The 16206-nt window shown below is 42.1% G+C and overlaps 2 protein-coding genes across 3 annotated transcripts; both read right to left on the bottom strand.

The window, feature by feature from the left end:
* Positions 1-545: 545 nt before the first annotated feature.
* mcrip1 (MAPK regulated corepressor interacting protein 1) lies at positions 546-2648 on the bottom strand. Of its 2 annotated transcripts, none has more exons than XM_058050117.1 (5): positions 2593-2648; positions 1933-2026; positions 1705-1823; positions 1350-1454; positions 546-1269 (listed from the first exon to the last, which is right to left on the bottom strand). In XM_058050117.1, exons 2-5 carry the CDS (start codon positions 1938-1940, stop codon positions 1205-1207), a joined length of 297 nt encoding a protein of 98 aa, XP_057906100.1. In that variant the 5' UTR covers positions 1941-2026; positions 2593-2648; the 3' UTR covers positions 546-1204. The 2 variants fall into 2 exon arrangements, with proteins under 2 accessions (XP_057906100.1, XP_057906103.1); XM_058050120.1 differs by having other exon boundaries at positions 1705-1808; positions 2593-2647.
* Positions 2649-3396: 748 nt separating this feature from the next.
* ppp1r27a (protein phosphatase 1, regulatory subunit 27a) lies at positions 3397-15795 on the bottom strand. Its single transcript, XM_058050099.1, has 3 exons — positions 4442-15795; positions 4193-4343; positions 3397-3543 (listed from the first exon to the last, which is right to left on the bottom strand). The coding sequence occupies exons 1-3, from the start codon at positions 4845-4847 to the stop codon at positions 3423-3425; spliced, it is 678 nt and encodes a 225-aa protein (XP_057906082.1). The 5' UTR covers positions 4848-15795; the 3' UTR covers positions 3397-3422.
* Between the last annotated feature and the right edge of the window lie 411 nt (positions 15796-16206).

Genomic DNA, 16206 nt, shown 5'->3' with positions numbered 1-16206 from the left:
CGTCATCACGCAACATACGTCATTACGTCACACACGCAGTACCCTGATCCAATACAACACCGGGATCAGCCTCTCCAGTATTTACCTTCTCTCCTCATATTCATAGAGATAACATATCGGCTAAGTTGTTGCTGGATAGACAACTTGTCAAATGATATGCCTTCGACGCCATTAATACAGGAGTGTCCAAAGAGCATAGTAGTAATGGCCCGCAGCGGAATATTCTCGGAAAACTGGGGGAAACATTGAAATGTTAACACTAATACGCTTTGTAACGGAGAACAGAACACGACGGGGGTTTGTTTTGTAAAGGCAAATGCCATCCTCCAAAGTTAACTATGCTTGCTAAAATTTGGATCAGTGACTGCCAGGGTGGTGCCATAACTAGCAGATGGTATAAAACAGTCTTCATTTTAGTTACAGCATCCACTCACCATTTCAAAAAGAAGTGCAATTTCATGTTAAAACAAAATCAATTCAAATGGTTGCATTCTGACCTGGAGGGCTATCAAACAGGTCAATGCATGGTGGATCAATACACAGAGTTGTGTAAAAGTCTTTTATTCAGCATTTTGTTTCAAGGCTTTGGGAAGAGGTGTTAATCTGGGGGGGTCGGGAGGGTACTTTGAGAAGATTCTTCGTATTGGTTTAGTCGGAACACACAAATTTGTTTCAAAATCCTGGCATTGCATTTGGCTTTCAGAATACGGTCATGGAGTCTGCATTTTATGGGACAATTTCCTTACTTCTACAAGCTAGCTCACTATCTTTCTACAAAACAAACAACAGAAAAGAAAGTCAGCCCTTTCTCGTTTTTCTCCAAGGTCAAAGTAGCCGTCGTATTACTAGTCAAGACTGGAGTCTTCCACGTCCCGTGGAGCGTGTCAACAGTTTGCAAATCAGCATCAGGTGCCAGCAACAACTGATGGAAGTTTATCCGTCCCGTTCATACATAATATGAAGATTGCGTGGCCTTGGAAATGAACCCAGACAGTGAGAGTTAATTTAAATTTATGGAAATCCAGCCTATCCTCCTCATCAGCTGTAGAGTGTAAAGACAGACGGGCTTGCTGTGGTTCAACGTTCACAGGAAATCGCTTGGCATTCTGCCTCATACTGGCAAAACAGGGCTGACTTTGGATGTCAGAGGAAATGTTCTCAAGGGTGGGTGGATAAAAAGTGCTTAACACCTTCTCAAGGAGGACTAGGACTTCTTGGAGTCCTGTGTGTTGCGCTTCTTGAGGTCGGTCAGGTCCACCGGTGTGAAAGCTGGAAGATCAGAAAAGAAAAAAAAGAGTCAGTGTTGCATTTCAAACCAATAAAGATCATTTGATTCAAGTTAAACATACAATGTAGGTTGGGATTTGGATTCTTCTCCACATATTCCTGTGGTCCACGGTCATTTCGTTCACTGTTTTGTGTTGATCTGATGTCTCTGAGCACACACTGCCAGGCTGTAAAACAAGAAAACAAGTATCTTGGTCAATTTAAGCTTTCGATTCCATCCTGGGAAATGTATTTTCATTTTACAGTACTCTTAGTTGTGACTGAAACTCTTCTCCACAGCAATATGAGTAAGCATTTACTATGTTGCAATATTTACCATCTAAACATCTGGTAGGTGGAAGGCACTTCTTTATTCTGAGCCATGTACAATGCTGATTATACAAATCAAGAAAATGCATACTGTGATAAAATACTTACTATCATGGATAAAGCGCACGTTTTCCTCATGGGCTGGGGTGAAGAGCTCCCCCCAGTTGGTGGGTGATCTGGGGCTGGAAGTCCGTTTGTAACTATTCACCATCCTGGGAGCAGATGAGCTTGAGAAATGTGCAAACAACCACATCAGTAGCATACAAGGACTAGCCTGAGGCACACGAATGTTGTTACATAACATTTATGCCATGAACTATGAACAACTTTTCAGACCTTGTCATTCTGTTTCGTGGTCTTGCTCTCTTCTCACTCCTCTTTGGTGAGTGCCTTGGATTAATACAACACTTTCAAAGTCCTCGGTTGAAGTCTAGCAATAAAGAACAGCGGCAGTTTGATCAAAATTCAGAAAATCTGTAGGCAACCAAGTGCGTTTGTGGGACAAACAGATGGGCGTCGCACGACAGAAACTGCAATATCGTTGAATCGATGACGACTGAATACAACATTAGAGAGTCAAGAGTTGCTGATCCGAGCCCCGCAGCAAAGGCACGCCATTCGTCAGCAAAACCAAGAAAACATTATGTTCGCTGACACAGGCGCTTTGTTTACGTCCGGACTCGCTTCGCCTCCGTTAAGTTGGTTTGACTCGCAGAGCTGCCAAAACTACACATCTTCTCATCTTTCACTTGCTAAATATTTGCAAAAATAACATGGGCGCCAAACACAGGCAGTCGTCACTTTACTAGAGATTTGCTGACACAATAAATTCAGCTAACATTAGCCGCTAGCTAGCTGTTAATTGTGTAGACGTAACGTTAGCATAGAAAGGCTAATTGTTTATCAACAAGAACTCAACGTAATATTACTGCAACGCCACGTAAATAGCGATTAAAGGTGCGGATGTATGAAATGAAGTAGAAACAGACTACAAACCTTTTATTTTAAATATTTCCTTTTGATTTCTTTATGCCGTACACGACGCTAGATTTAGCTAAAGGGTTGCCAATGCCAACCAATCATTTCCGGTAAGAGACACGGAAGTGTTCTTCTTCGGCTTCCTTTTCTTCTTCGGCGGCGTCTATTTGCATTTTATGAAGCCAATCAGCTACATATTGCCACTCAAGGTGACAAAATGTAATTTAACACACATTTAGTGTTACTTTTCACGGATTCAATTCAATTCTATTCTTGCATGATTATAATTTATATAAGGCAAAAACACAAATGTGATTTGGTATGAATATGAATGACAGTCTGCTGTATTACATAAAAAATGTTTTATTTAAGAAAATGTACAAAAACAATTACTGAGGAGAAAATAAGACTTTCATTGCTGACATAATTTCCTTCAGCGCAGTCCATACGTAAATAAGAAAATAACACCAATGTGTCGGGGAAAATACTGCAATATTAGGCAATGTACTTGATGAACAGCATTGAAGCTTGTCCTGACCAATGAAGTATTACTTTAGAATTCAAGTGATCCCTTTTCTGCCCAGCAGTTAGGATTACCAAGAGCTAGCATCTCAAATTTTGTGTTTTAAATTAATTTCAAGAGCAATTGAATTAACAAAATAAATTCAGTGAGGAAATAAAGATTTCACCACAGTTTCACAAATGCACAAAAATAAAATAACATGTACATGAAAAGAGAATCCCAACTTCACCAGTAGTGTTTAGAAAACATGTTGCAGTATTTTTTTCTTCCTTTTGCTTGCCCTTTGACCCCTTTTCTCTCCATTCTGGGCCCATGCCGTAACCTATTATATGCAACCAGCCTCGAACAGTTTGGACAACTCCGAGCAGTCGGGGTCAATGAGGTCTGCCGGTTTCTCTCCGCTCTCATTTTCGGCTTCCGTGCTGGCTCCAATCGAGAGGAGATAGCTGAGTCGGGGAAAAAGGTGCAGAATATTTATTCGGACTTTTGACACGATGTAGTTTCCTACGGCTATGCAGCCATAACTTTCCTGGCATGCTTTGGCTGTATTTGAATTTTCACACTTGAAAACAGTCATTTAAATATATTATATAATATACGTATATATATGGATATATTTGTATCTTGTTAAAGTATGGTAATGGTTTTATTTCATTTGAACATGCATCAGATTACAATTGAGTGCATCCCATAATCAGTTCCCAGTTCCACATGTCCAAAAGGAGTAGGAAGAAGCAGAGCTTATTAAATCCTACCCCTCCATCTGGTACTTTTACAATCACTAACTGTTACATTTGTTCACTCCCTGCTTTCCATAATACAGTTTTTTTTTTAATTTATTATTTTTTTAATTTTTAGGGCAGTATTGGATCATATTTGTTCATTATGCTATTTTTTATTAGAGTTGGATATAATATAATGTAATATAATATAATCTAAATGACCCTGTAATTCATATTATATAATCTAAAGGATGTTTCCTTCATTGCTTTTCATTTTTGATTGACAGAAAAGACACCATCCAGTTCTCCAGTGACTAATAAACAAAGCAATAATAAACATAATAATAAACAGATACAACAGCGTTTGTGATACCTGGCTATTTCGGGGAAGCTGTCACTGCAGGCCATGTGAAGCGGCGTCCAGCCGTCCTCGTCCCTCTGATGGACGTCGGCGCCGTGCTTGACCAACAGCTTCACCACCTCCAGGTTTCCCGTCAGCACGGCCTCGTGCAGCGCCGCCATGCCTGCAATCACCCCACCCATGAGTCCGTGCTGCTTTGCCCCTCGCACTCAGCTCCAAATATAATGATCAATATTATCAATCAATCATCGAGCCACTCACCTGAGTGGAAGAGCGTATCCACACGGACTTTCCTGGTTCGGATGAAGCGACCGATTTGCTCCAGCTCTCCACGTCTGACGATATCCTGGAAGATGATGTCGTTGGGAAAGTGCACAGTTCTCTTCGCAGGTGGGACGGGGACCACGGGGGCCGGGTTGTCCCGTGCTTGCGTGTGCCGCGCCGAGCTGTACCGCGAAGGGATGTACGCCGATGCAGACTTGTAGGAGGACGTGTAGTACGACGGGGTGTGATGCGCGCCGCCATACTGGCCGGGGGTGTACTTTGATACCGACGAGTATGAAGGTGTGTAGTGACTGGACACGTACTGCGTAGGCGTGTGGTAGCTTGGCGTGTACTGAGTATGGCGTGTGTACGTTGACACTGGTATGTGGTAGTTGTACTTCATCCCTGCAGTGGTCAGGATCTGCCTCCCCCGATGCCGTCAGCCCAGCAGGGGGGACATGAGAAATCAAACGGGACAAGAAAATTCCAAAAATATCCTTTTTGTCCTTTTTCTGCTCCTTTCTTGGCTTTTATCCTTTCATGTGACGTCAAGTTCGTTGCCTTACTTAGTCCCCCGTCTATGATCTTGTGCCGTCTTCTTTTTCTCTCGATTTTAACTTTTCGTGTGGCGCAGGAGGTCTCCAGCCAGAAAAGAACTGCGGTCTAACGGAGCCAGCCGCACGAGGACCCCTATATAGCTTCGGGAGGGCTATTTTCGGGCCTAATGTTCAGTGACTCCAGCGTGCAAATGAGAAGCACTTGTCCAACCCCACCCACTGTGAAGCTGCGTGCCCAAAGAAACTGCACCCAACGCGAGCTCGTAAAAATGTTGACAGCCAAAATGGTTCCTTTGAGTCGGGAAAAAAGACAAACCCATCATGATGATTGCTGAAGGTATGGAGAACATACCGTATTGTTAGGCTCCACATGGGTATTTGGTATTTTATGGTAAATGTGAATATTCTTTTCAGTTTCCTTAGTCATCCATCCACCTGTTATCAACATTTAGGCCTTTTTGGATCGCACCATTACCCGTTTGTGTTTATTACATATTCATTTGGCCCCTCTAGGGACCTCTTTGACTCGCCTCGCAGGAATACACAATGTTTTGTGCCATGGATGTTTTAGGTTACTTTGTGCGTCATAAGTGTTGACATGTTGGGTTGTTTACAGATTGCATCTGACTGCTTTGGCGTACCACAATAGCACTGCAAGCCATGTGCTAGCTACACTTTCCATGCTGAAGGTTTAAAAAAAGGAATTTGGAAATGCATAAAAATGTTTAGCGAACGTGATATGGCCCGCGGGCCGCAATTTGCCACCCCTGCTCTATAGGGCCTAAGCTGCACACACATGTGGCCAATTTTCACCAGGCTACTTAGCTCTGAAACCAGGTCTTCGCCAGATGCTGCACGACCTCCATGTAAACATTTTTGCTTCCTAAGTTCGATTTAAGTATTTTATTTTGAAAGCGACAAGCAGCGACGGAATTGAAAGTACATAAAATACAATACTGCGCCATTGAAATTGGGGCTCAAACTATTCCAGCCGATCAGGTGCACCCAAATATTTACGCTGCGTTCACGCATGCTCTTCTCGTGCTCCTCGTGCTTGACCTTTGCACCACAACCAGACAGTAAAATTCACCCCCTGTGGAGGTTATCCGAGTGGTCATGACTGATGGCGGGGTGGGTGGTGGTGGGGGGCTCCCCATAAATGTCACTCAGAAGTCACATGGCTTCCAGAATCGCAGCTATTTGCGACGCTGAACTTTTGCCACGCTCTGCAAGACGTGCAGGGCAAACACAGCATGCTGCACGTACGGCCCGGCTAGCCAAATGCTAGCCTGCTCCGTTCCTATGGACTTAAACTGCAGGAAGTATACGGTGTGTGTTTGGAATAACAGCACGTTCCCGAACATTGGGTGTGAATAATGCAGTAACGTGGTGGCCGTCCCACCAGCTGTCCCCAGACACACCCCTAGCATGGCCACACCGGCTGGGACTGCTTTTTTATTCTTGATGTACGTCTTTGGACCAAAGAAGATGGTCAGGCGAAAAGACAACATACATAAACTAGGGATGGACATAGTGATCAATGAATGGACCATCCATGTGTAGATGTTACAGGGGTCTGAAGGCCATGACTGACTTCCAGTTCTTCAACTGGTCTCCAAATGTTCATCAGTGGTCTCGTCTTCATTATGCTACACCCTCACACACGCCACCGCTGTCGGATTCTTCCACAAAGCTCCACACGAACCGTCGAGAAAATGTAACCTTGGGTCCACTGCGGCATGGACTGCAGAGCCGTGATTGGTCGGTTTTTATTTTATAGTACACTAATCCCTCGTTTATCACGGTTAACTGGTTCTCTCCTCCACCGTTTTAAGTTATACCACATGCAATGTTTTCATGGTTTTAGCATAGAAAACAACCTTCTGTATGGGGTTTTAACATTATTAGAGTCCTCCAGACATGAAATAGCACCCCTATAGTCACATTTATTATCCAATATAGTCGACATAAGAGAAACTTGATATGATTGTGAGTCTTTTCATAGTACACTAATCCCTCGTTTATCACGGTTAGCTGGTTCTCTCCTCCACCGTTTTAAGTTATACCACATGCAATGTTTTCATGGTTTTAGCATAGAAAACAACCTTTACAACCTTCTATGTGTATGGGGTTTAAACATTATTAGAGTCCTCCAGACATGAAATAGCACCCCTATAGTCAAATTTATTATCCAATATAGTCGACATAAGAGAAACTTGATATGATTGTGAGTCTTTTCATAGTACACTAATCCCTCGTTTATCACGGTTAGCTGGTTCTCTCCTCCACCGTTTTAAGTTATACCACAAGCAATGTTTTCATGGTTTTAGCATAGAAAACAACTTTTACAACCTTCTGTATGGGGTTTTAACATGATTAGAGTCCTCTAGACATGAAATAGCACCCCTATAGTCACAATTATTATCCAATATAGTCGACATAAGAGAAACTTGATATGATTGTGAGTCTTTTCATAGTACACTAATCCCTCGTTTATCACGGTTAGCTGGTTCTCTCCGCCACCGTTTTAAGTTATACCACATGCAATGTTTTCATGGTTTTAGATTAGATTAGATTAGATTCAACTTTATTGTTATCTATTTAGCATAGAAAACAACCTTCTGTATGGGGTTTTAACATTATTGGAGTCCTCCAGACATGAAATAGCACCCCTATAGTCACACTTATTATCCAATATAGTCAACATAAGAGAAACTTGATATGATTGTGAGTCTTTTCATAGTACACTAATCCCTCGTTTATCACGGTTAGCTGGTTCTCTCCGCCACCGTTTTAAGTTATACCACATGCAATGTTTTCATGGTTTTAGCATAGAAAACAACCTTCTGTATGGGGTTTTAACATTATTAGAGTCCTCCAGACATGAAATAGCACCCCTATAGTCACACTTATTATCCAATATATGATTGTGAGTCTCAACAAACATTACAGTAACATTACTGAGAACTAGTGACCTGTGTAGAATACTACATATCATCATAGTGTCTTTAAATACGTCTTCTGAATGCCTTCGATTTCACTTCATTTAGCCATTTTCATGCTTGAAAATGCTTAACACGGGCAAACAAATACATAAAATGTGATTTTATTTGTCCTATAGTCATCTGTATTCAACAACAAAACAGCCCAACTTATTCATATATTTCGGAAAAACTGAAAAAAAGCTGCAATTTGTCAAAATATGAAATGTTGTATTTGAGGCCATACAGTAAATAAATGATTGCCCGCTAAAACGTTTACACAGAAGCTAATGGCGACAACAAATACAGCTTGGACTTTTCACATGCGGAGGAGGAGCCCCTCTCAGGTTGCATCACGTCTTATATGGAAGCGCGGGTGCGCCAGGGCGTCCCTGAGCTATGCCTCGCTCGCTCCTTAAAACAGCACCTGGGCCTCAAGAAGAAAGCTCGACTGCTGGAAAATGTTTGTTTGCTGCGGCCCGCACATAGGCCCCCCCTTTTGGATGAATGCCAGTGGGGGGGGGGGGGGGGGGCTCACACGTTCCATTGGCTTTCTATACATAGGCTCAGGGTGCCCTCCCCCACACCTGCTCTTTCGGGTGCAAATTACCAAGAAGTTGCAGTTGACATTCGGATGCACGGAACGCCGCCAAATACAACGGCGGTGGCAGGTCGGCTCGATGGAGACCGGATGGTTTTTAGGTTTGTGTGGGCGGTCATCAACTCCGTGATCCCCATTTCGAGTGTGCCCCCACACATTGAAAGCGACATGTTCTCAGTATTCCACAGTTTTTTAAGCGACAATTCCCATTCCTAATTCACAGATGAAGTCCATTTTTCAGGCAAAAATAAAGAAAGACGTTCAGTTTTAGGGACAATTTTTAAAGTCGATGGGGGCGCAAAGTCTAAAAAGAATGTGGAACCCCCGCCAGATTGAAACCAGGTATAGCGTGTAGACACGTCTGCTCCCGTGGATGTATGGAGCGACGTAGATACCGATTGGACAGCCGCTATGTGTCCTAACAAGCACATCCTGTCTGGATCTCGGACCCAAAACACTCACAAGTCTCCCCTAAGTCTCAAGTCTTCCAAGTCTGGAGTGGCGTCTCAAGTCAAGACGGGGCAGGTTGGTTCAAGTCTGATGTCATTTGGCTGGAAACGTTCGAATCCTTACAAGTCATAAGCACCGTTAAGCGCTACTAAATAAAATGGCGTGACCTCGTAATTTGAGAATGCAAATCAAATTCTCCCGGGTAGTATGTTGACACGTCAAGGTGTTAATCACCGCCACTCTCCAGGACTGGGGGGGGGGGGGGGGGGGGTGGAAGTCACATCCTTGTTGTTTGTTCCTGATTGGACTTTATTAGATGCGTTCAAGGAGGCAGATTCCGTGGGAAACTTTGCCGTCTTGGTGGGAATGACGGATCAGACCGCAGTCCAAGTCAGATCCTGACTCACTGACGTCAAGTCAGTCCAAGTCGTTGATGATATTGTCGAGTCGGTTCCACAGCCATTCAAATTGTCTTGACCTCTGACCTCTGTTAATAAGTGCAGTTTCCTCACACAGTGCTAACAATCACATAACGGCTCGGATGTGGATAAATCCTGGATATGACCCCAACGACACCATCTCTGCTGTCAAACAGGAGGTGGGAACATTCTGCCTCAGGGCTGTTTCTAAGCCAGAACATTGACAGGAAGTACTGTGCAGAAACAGGAAGTAAAAAAGCACCGATGACAAGCAACTCTCCCAACGCTACCATGTGTGGGCCTTGTTTACTGTTATTATGCCTACTACATTGGGTAACACGAGCATAACGGGGACTATAGGGGTGCTATTTCATGTCTGGAGAGCTCTAATAATGTTAAAACTGATATGGATTTTAATGCTCTAAGTATGAAAATATTCCATTTATAAATCAGGAATCCTGAAATTCACTGAGAGAACGGATTAATCGTGATTAACAAAATGACGGTACTCTGAAATCCTGGATATGGAGGTGGAAACATTCTGCCTCAGGGCAGAACATTGTCAGGAAGTACTGTGCAGAAACAGGAAGTAAAAAAGCACCATGTGTGGGCCTTGTTTTCTGTTATTATGTCTACTACATTGGGTAACACGAGCATAACGGGGACCATAGGGGTGCTATTTCATGTCTGGAGAGCTCTAATAATGTTAAAACTGATATTTAGAAGGCTGAAAATGGGATTTTAATGCTCTAAGTATGAAAATATTCCGTCTATAAATCAGGAATCCTGAAATTCACAGAGGGAACGGATTAATCGTGATTAACAAAATGACGGTACTCTGAAATCCTGGATAGGACCCCAACGACACCATCTCTGCTGTCAGACAGGAGGTGGAAACATTCTGCCTCGGGGCAGAACATTGTCAGGAAGTACTGTGCAGAAACATGAAGTAATAAAGCTGCATAACGGGGACTATAGGGGTGTTATTTCAGGTCTGGAGAGCTCTAACAATGTTGAAACCGGTATTTAGAAGGCTGAATTTAATGCTCTTACTATGAAAATATTCTATTTATGAATCAGGAATCCGGAAATTCATTGAGGGAATGGATTAATCGTGATTAACAAAATGACGCTACTCTGAAATCCTGGATATGGAGGAGGAAACATTCTGCCTCGGGGCAGAACATTGTCAGGAAGTACTGTGCAGAAACATGAAGTAATAAAGCTGCATAACGGGGACTATAGGGGTGTTATTTCAGGTCTGGAGAGCTCTAACAATGTTGAAACCGGTATTTAGAAGGCTGAATTTAATGCTCTTACTATGAAAATATTCTATTTATGAATCAGGAATCCGGAAATTCATTGAGGGAATGGATTAATCGTGATTAACAAAATGACGGTACTCTGAAGGATCGCCAAATCCAGGTCTGGCATGTACATGAAGATGAAGATGACCAGGGATGGCTGAGTCTTCAGAGGTTTATAATAATAATAATGTGTAGGTGCAAATCACTTGAGCAGGTTGCTGTTGAACATATGCCCGACTGCCATGTGGTCTTGACATACCAGGGTCCTCATAGTCGCCGTAGTTCCCGTGCCTGGAGATACTTAAGTCGCTGACCCGGTCTAGTCATGCACGCATAGTTTCCATGGGAATCGGACCCAAATTACCAGCGAGGGCTAAATCAATCTACTTGTGTTATGCAGGTTAAATCACGGTGAAGCCTTTTCTTAAGACAAATTCATTATTAATTCAATTTTTATACTGTGAATAACATTAATAAGAATTATTACATCAACCCTCCAACTTAAAATAAATCATTTGTATTGCGGCATATTCCAATACAGCAATAATAGCAGCTGACTTTTTCAGGACGTCATATGTCCTGCCTGCATGCCCGCGGAAACAAAAAGCCTCCCCACCAGAAATGCTATATCGCAGATGAATGCGGTAAGAGCCATGCGCTCACAAATAGAAACAGGTGCAGCGCAGCACGGCCGACTGGATGCTCAACAATGCAGGTGTAAATGTGCGCTACGTTCCAAGAGACATAAAGCCGCTAATGCCGTACCGACGTTTGGCAAACAATAGGACGCAGGCTTTGAACCCAGCATCTCCTCGTAAACGCTCGCATATCTTCCAGTGATCCCATGTAACCCGACGTTAAAAGGACAAACGGTGCAACGACTGGGCTGACGCTCTTTTGGAACTTTTGTAACATGGTCCCCGATAGAGGGGCTCCATTGTTGCCGTCCGGTTTGAAAAGAGCCTCCCTGCGAAGCGCTAACGGCGGTAAACGGATACAGCAGCTGTCCAGAAGGCTGAGAATTAGCAGGGTGGTGAATGGGAGTCGCATCCAGGCCGGCTAGGGATAAGGTTACCAAAGCCCGGAGCTTGCAGCCTTGCAAAACAAGGCCGGGGTGAAACCTTGCCCATACGTATCATGTCGTTGTTGATGCGTGGTTGCACAATAGGGCGCGGGTTCCACTCCACCTACATGCTTCACTCAGCATCAATCAGCGCCAACACCGCCGTGACCAGGATGCTCAAGGTCGTCATGTACTCCATGCTGGATCTATGCGAGCTTATACAATTAAATACGGATGACGTTAAACAGGTGGCACCCAAAATCAAACCTTTGCTTTACCTTTGCAAATGAAGGACTGGAATATGACGCAAGCGCGTGTCTATTATAAGTGGATGTCAGTGATACCACAGTGCAGTAATCCCTCCTTTATCGAGCTTAATTGGTCCCGACCGACCGTACGTTTCCACGAAGTAGGATTCCTTATTTATAAATACAAGACGTTTGCAGTTTGAACACAGAAACCTGTTTATGACCTCATAAAGATCTTTTTTTAACATTATTAGAGCCCTCTGCACATGAAATAGCACCCCTATGTCACCTTTACACTCACATAACCATTAACATGATAGACAAAATATGAAAAACTAACGCACCACAGTGCAGTGATCCCTCCTTTATCGAGCTTAATTGGTCCCGACCGACCGTACGTTTCCACGAAGTAGGATTCCTTATTTATAAATACAAGACGTTTGCAGTTTGAACACAGAAACCTGTTTATGACCTCATAAAGATCTTTTTTTAACATTATTAGAGCCCTCTGCACATGAAATAGCACCCCTATGTCACCTTTACACTCACATAACCATTAACATGATAGACAAAATATGAAAAACTAACGCACCACAGTGCAGTGATCCCTCCTTTATCGAGCTTAATTGGTCCCGACCGACCGTACGTTTCCACGAAGTAGGATTCCTTATTTATAAATACAAGACGTTTGCAGTTTGAACACAGAAACCTGTTTATGACCTCATAAAGATCTTTTTTTTAACATTATTAGAGCCCTCTGCACATGAAATAGCACCCCTATGTCACCTTTACACTCACATAACCATTAACATGATAGACAAAATATGAAAAACTAACGCACCACAGTGCAGTGATCCCTCCTTTATCGAGCTTAATTGGTCCCGACCGACCGTACGTTTCCACGAAGTAGGATTCCTTATTTATAAATACAAGACGTTTGCAGTTAGAGCATAGAAACCTGTTTATGACCTCATAAAGATCTTTTTTTAACATTATTAGAGCCCTCTGCACATGAAATAGCACCCCTATGTCACCTTTACACTCACATTACCATTAACATGATAGACAAAATAAGAAAAACTAACACATAAGCTATATATAAGACATCATACAGACTCACAAATAATATCAGGAGTAGGGCTGCAATTAACTTAATTAATTATTCTTAAAGTTGATTAATCTGAATCGTGTTGTTTTTATTCATCGAGTAATCGTTTAGTTATTTTAGTAGCCATCACCAAGGGGTAAAAATGTGTTTTGTTGTGCGAATATCTTGGTTGACCTAAAGCACAAATTAACTGCTGATTAATTGGATAATCAATGTGATTAATTGTTGCAGCTGTAATTGAAAAAAAATCATTTTTTTTCTTGCGTTTCTGTAGAGAAGCTCCTAGAATGGAAACTATCTCGCTGTATTACTGACTACTAACCGCAACTGTAGAATACTACGTACTGTATTACAACGTGTCTTTAAAGGCGTCTTCTGGATGCCTTATATTTGCATTTTACTTCATTCAGCAATTCTTAGTCTTGGATCCTACTTCGTGGAAATTTATTTATTGTAGTCGAGTCTGGGACCAGTTAACCGGGATAAAGGAGGGATGATTGTATGAGGAATAATAGCATGGGATGCTTCTTCTTCGACAACACAAACAACAAAAAGTAGAATATCAGCATCAAGGTAAATTTAAAAAAACATGTGCTGCAACTTTGGGGGCCATTTTTTGTAACAATTGGGGATGGAAAAATGAACCTTCAGCTCAATATGCTTTGCTCGGGTTGTCAGTTTGCAGTACGGGGATCTCAAGCTGATCTCAAGCTGATCCCAAGCTGATCTCAAGCTGATCCCAAGCTGATCTCAAGCACACTCCACCCTTCCTCTTCCATACAGTAAACACTACGAGCGATAACCACGAACGATAACATAGCAGCAGCCTGAGTTGGGCGGATGGCGAGATTACACATTAGCGTTACACCGATGATGCAATGATGCTGTACATTCCATTACACAGCGTTACCATACTCAGAAGACAACACGTACAATGTACAAGACAGGATTGGCAACTGGGGTGATGATGGAGTTCTTGAAGCACATGGTCAGGACCGGGCGGGGAACTAATTAAAGATGCAGCAGCAAGTCGCTGCAGCCCGATTCCTATTCTGTGATGCAATTGTTTATGTCCGCCATTTCTGGGCTGTAACTAGCACACGATCGCTTTTAGCCTCCCCGAAAAAGGGTGGCATCGAACATCAACATCATCAACACATCATTCCAACCGCAGCCATGAGCTACTGGACTCCAAGGTAAATGGGCGTACCTTTTTCAGGACTAAAAAAAGTACAGGTATGTACCCAGCTATAAATGCCAAGTGTCAATGGCACAAAGGTCTTTGAAGGTACCGTGACAGGCCGAGTGGCGCCCACAGCAGGCGTGGACAAACGTGTTGCACAGGGGGGCCATATAAAAAAAAAAATGGAGGCATGCGACGGCCATTTTTATATTTTGCACACCAATCAGAAAAAGCGTATTATTAGCATTAACTTTGGTCTTTGCTCTTTTCTTCCATTTTTGATGTTTTTTTTTTTTACATTTTCCAGCTGTTTCATATTTCCTTGTAAATATTATATCATAATTATGGCTTTATTCCCATAATATGCTGAGATAATTTTCCAAAAACGTACAACTTCATTCTTTGTTTTGTTTGTTTGATTATATTATGACTTCGAAATTTTTTTTTGTCTTGAATATTTCAACTCTATGCCACAAACATTTTATAATTTTTCCTTATCATATTTTTAAATTATTCTCATAAAATTACATTTTTTATTATCATATTATTACTTTATTTCCATAATATTTTGGCTTTATTCTTGCATTATTACACCTGTTTTTTTTCTAATTCTGATTATTTTTCAATTGTTTAACTATTTCATGTTTTAACTTAATGCTATTATTTTTCCCTCATTACATTGTGAGAGTACAACTTTCCTCTTGATTCTATTTTTAGAATAGAAAAGAAGCCCCCCCCCGCCCCCATGAGGATACTGGTGGATGCTCGGTGATTTGGGGTGTCTACTTGGTGACCTCAGACAGGAAGGAGCGCCGGCCCCATAAGGCCAAGTCAAAACAAGATATCTGCAGAATGCATTTGACAGGGGCCCGTATGCTAATTTTAGCCCAGCATCCAACGGTCCTTCAGGAGGGCTGCTCCAGAAACAGGAGGCATCTGGCTAAGGTTTCATGGCCAAGACATGAGCAGCATACGTAAGCAGCAGACATAAAGGGACAGGAAAAATATCTATTTTTCTTCCCGACGTCCGAGTATAGTCCGCTTTGGCTCCTTGTTTAGCACCGGACACCTTGATCAGGTGACGGCATCACCTGACGGGGGGCCCATGGGGGCTCCTCCTGGTAATAGGAGCCCTTTAAAGGTCTGAGGGACATGACCTCTTACGTCAGCATCATGAACTTTGCCAGCCTTTTGCCTTTAAAAACAGTATCTTAGCGGATATCAGCTATTCGAGACTGTAGAGCAGGGGTGGGCAAACTACGGCCCGGGGGCCACATCCGGCCCGCCAAGTGTTTGAATACGGCCCGCCCAATCTTTCAAAAGTATTTAATTTAAACTCAACATACAACCTGGCATCATGGCCTGAGCCAACCTTTTGATGGTTGTATCAATTTCGTTGTTTGACATGGTCTGTTGTTTACAAAGTGCTCCTGAAAAAAGAGACACAAGCACATAATAATAATAAAAATTAAAATAATCATTATTATATTATTATTATAACTATTATGATTATTATATTAATGCTAATTATTATATTAGTTATATATAATAATATTGTTATATTTGCATATTTTACATAATAATAATATAATAATTATTGTTTTAATTTTATTTTAATTATTATAATATTTTATTATTTTTAAAATATTTAAATATAAATATAAAATAATAAATAATAATAGCAGATTGCATGACAATTTTACAGATACAATAATACCAGGTGGACTGTTACGTGTAAAATATATAGTCTGCCCCCCCCCCGGAAATTTTGTTATATCAATGCGGCCCGCGAGTCAAAAAGTTTGCCCACCCCTGCTGTAGAGCCTTCACTTCCTTTTTTATTGA

Source organism: Doryrhamphus excisus, chromosome 15 (genome assembly GCF_030265055.1).
Source record: "Doryrhamphus excisus isolate RoL2022-K1 chromosome 15, RoL_Dexc_1.0, whole genome shotgun sequence".
In the NCBI taxonomy this organism is placed as follows: Eukaryota; Metazoa; Chordata; class Actinopteri; order Syngnathiformes; family Syngnathidae; genus Doryrhamphus; species Doryrhamphus excisus.
This window is presented reverse-complemented; position numbering and strand designations above follow the sequence as displayed.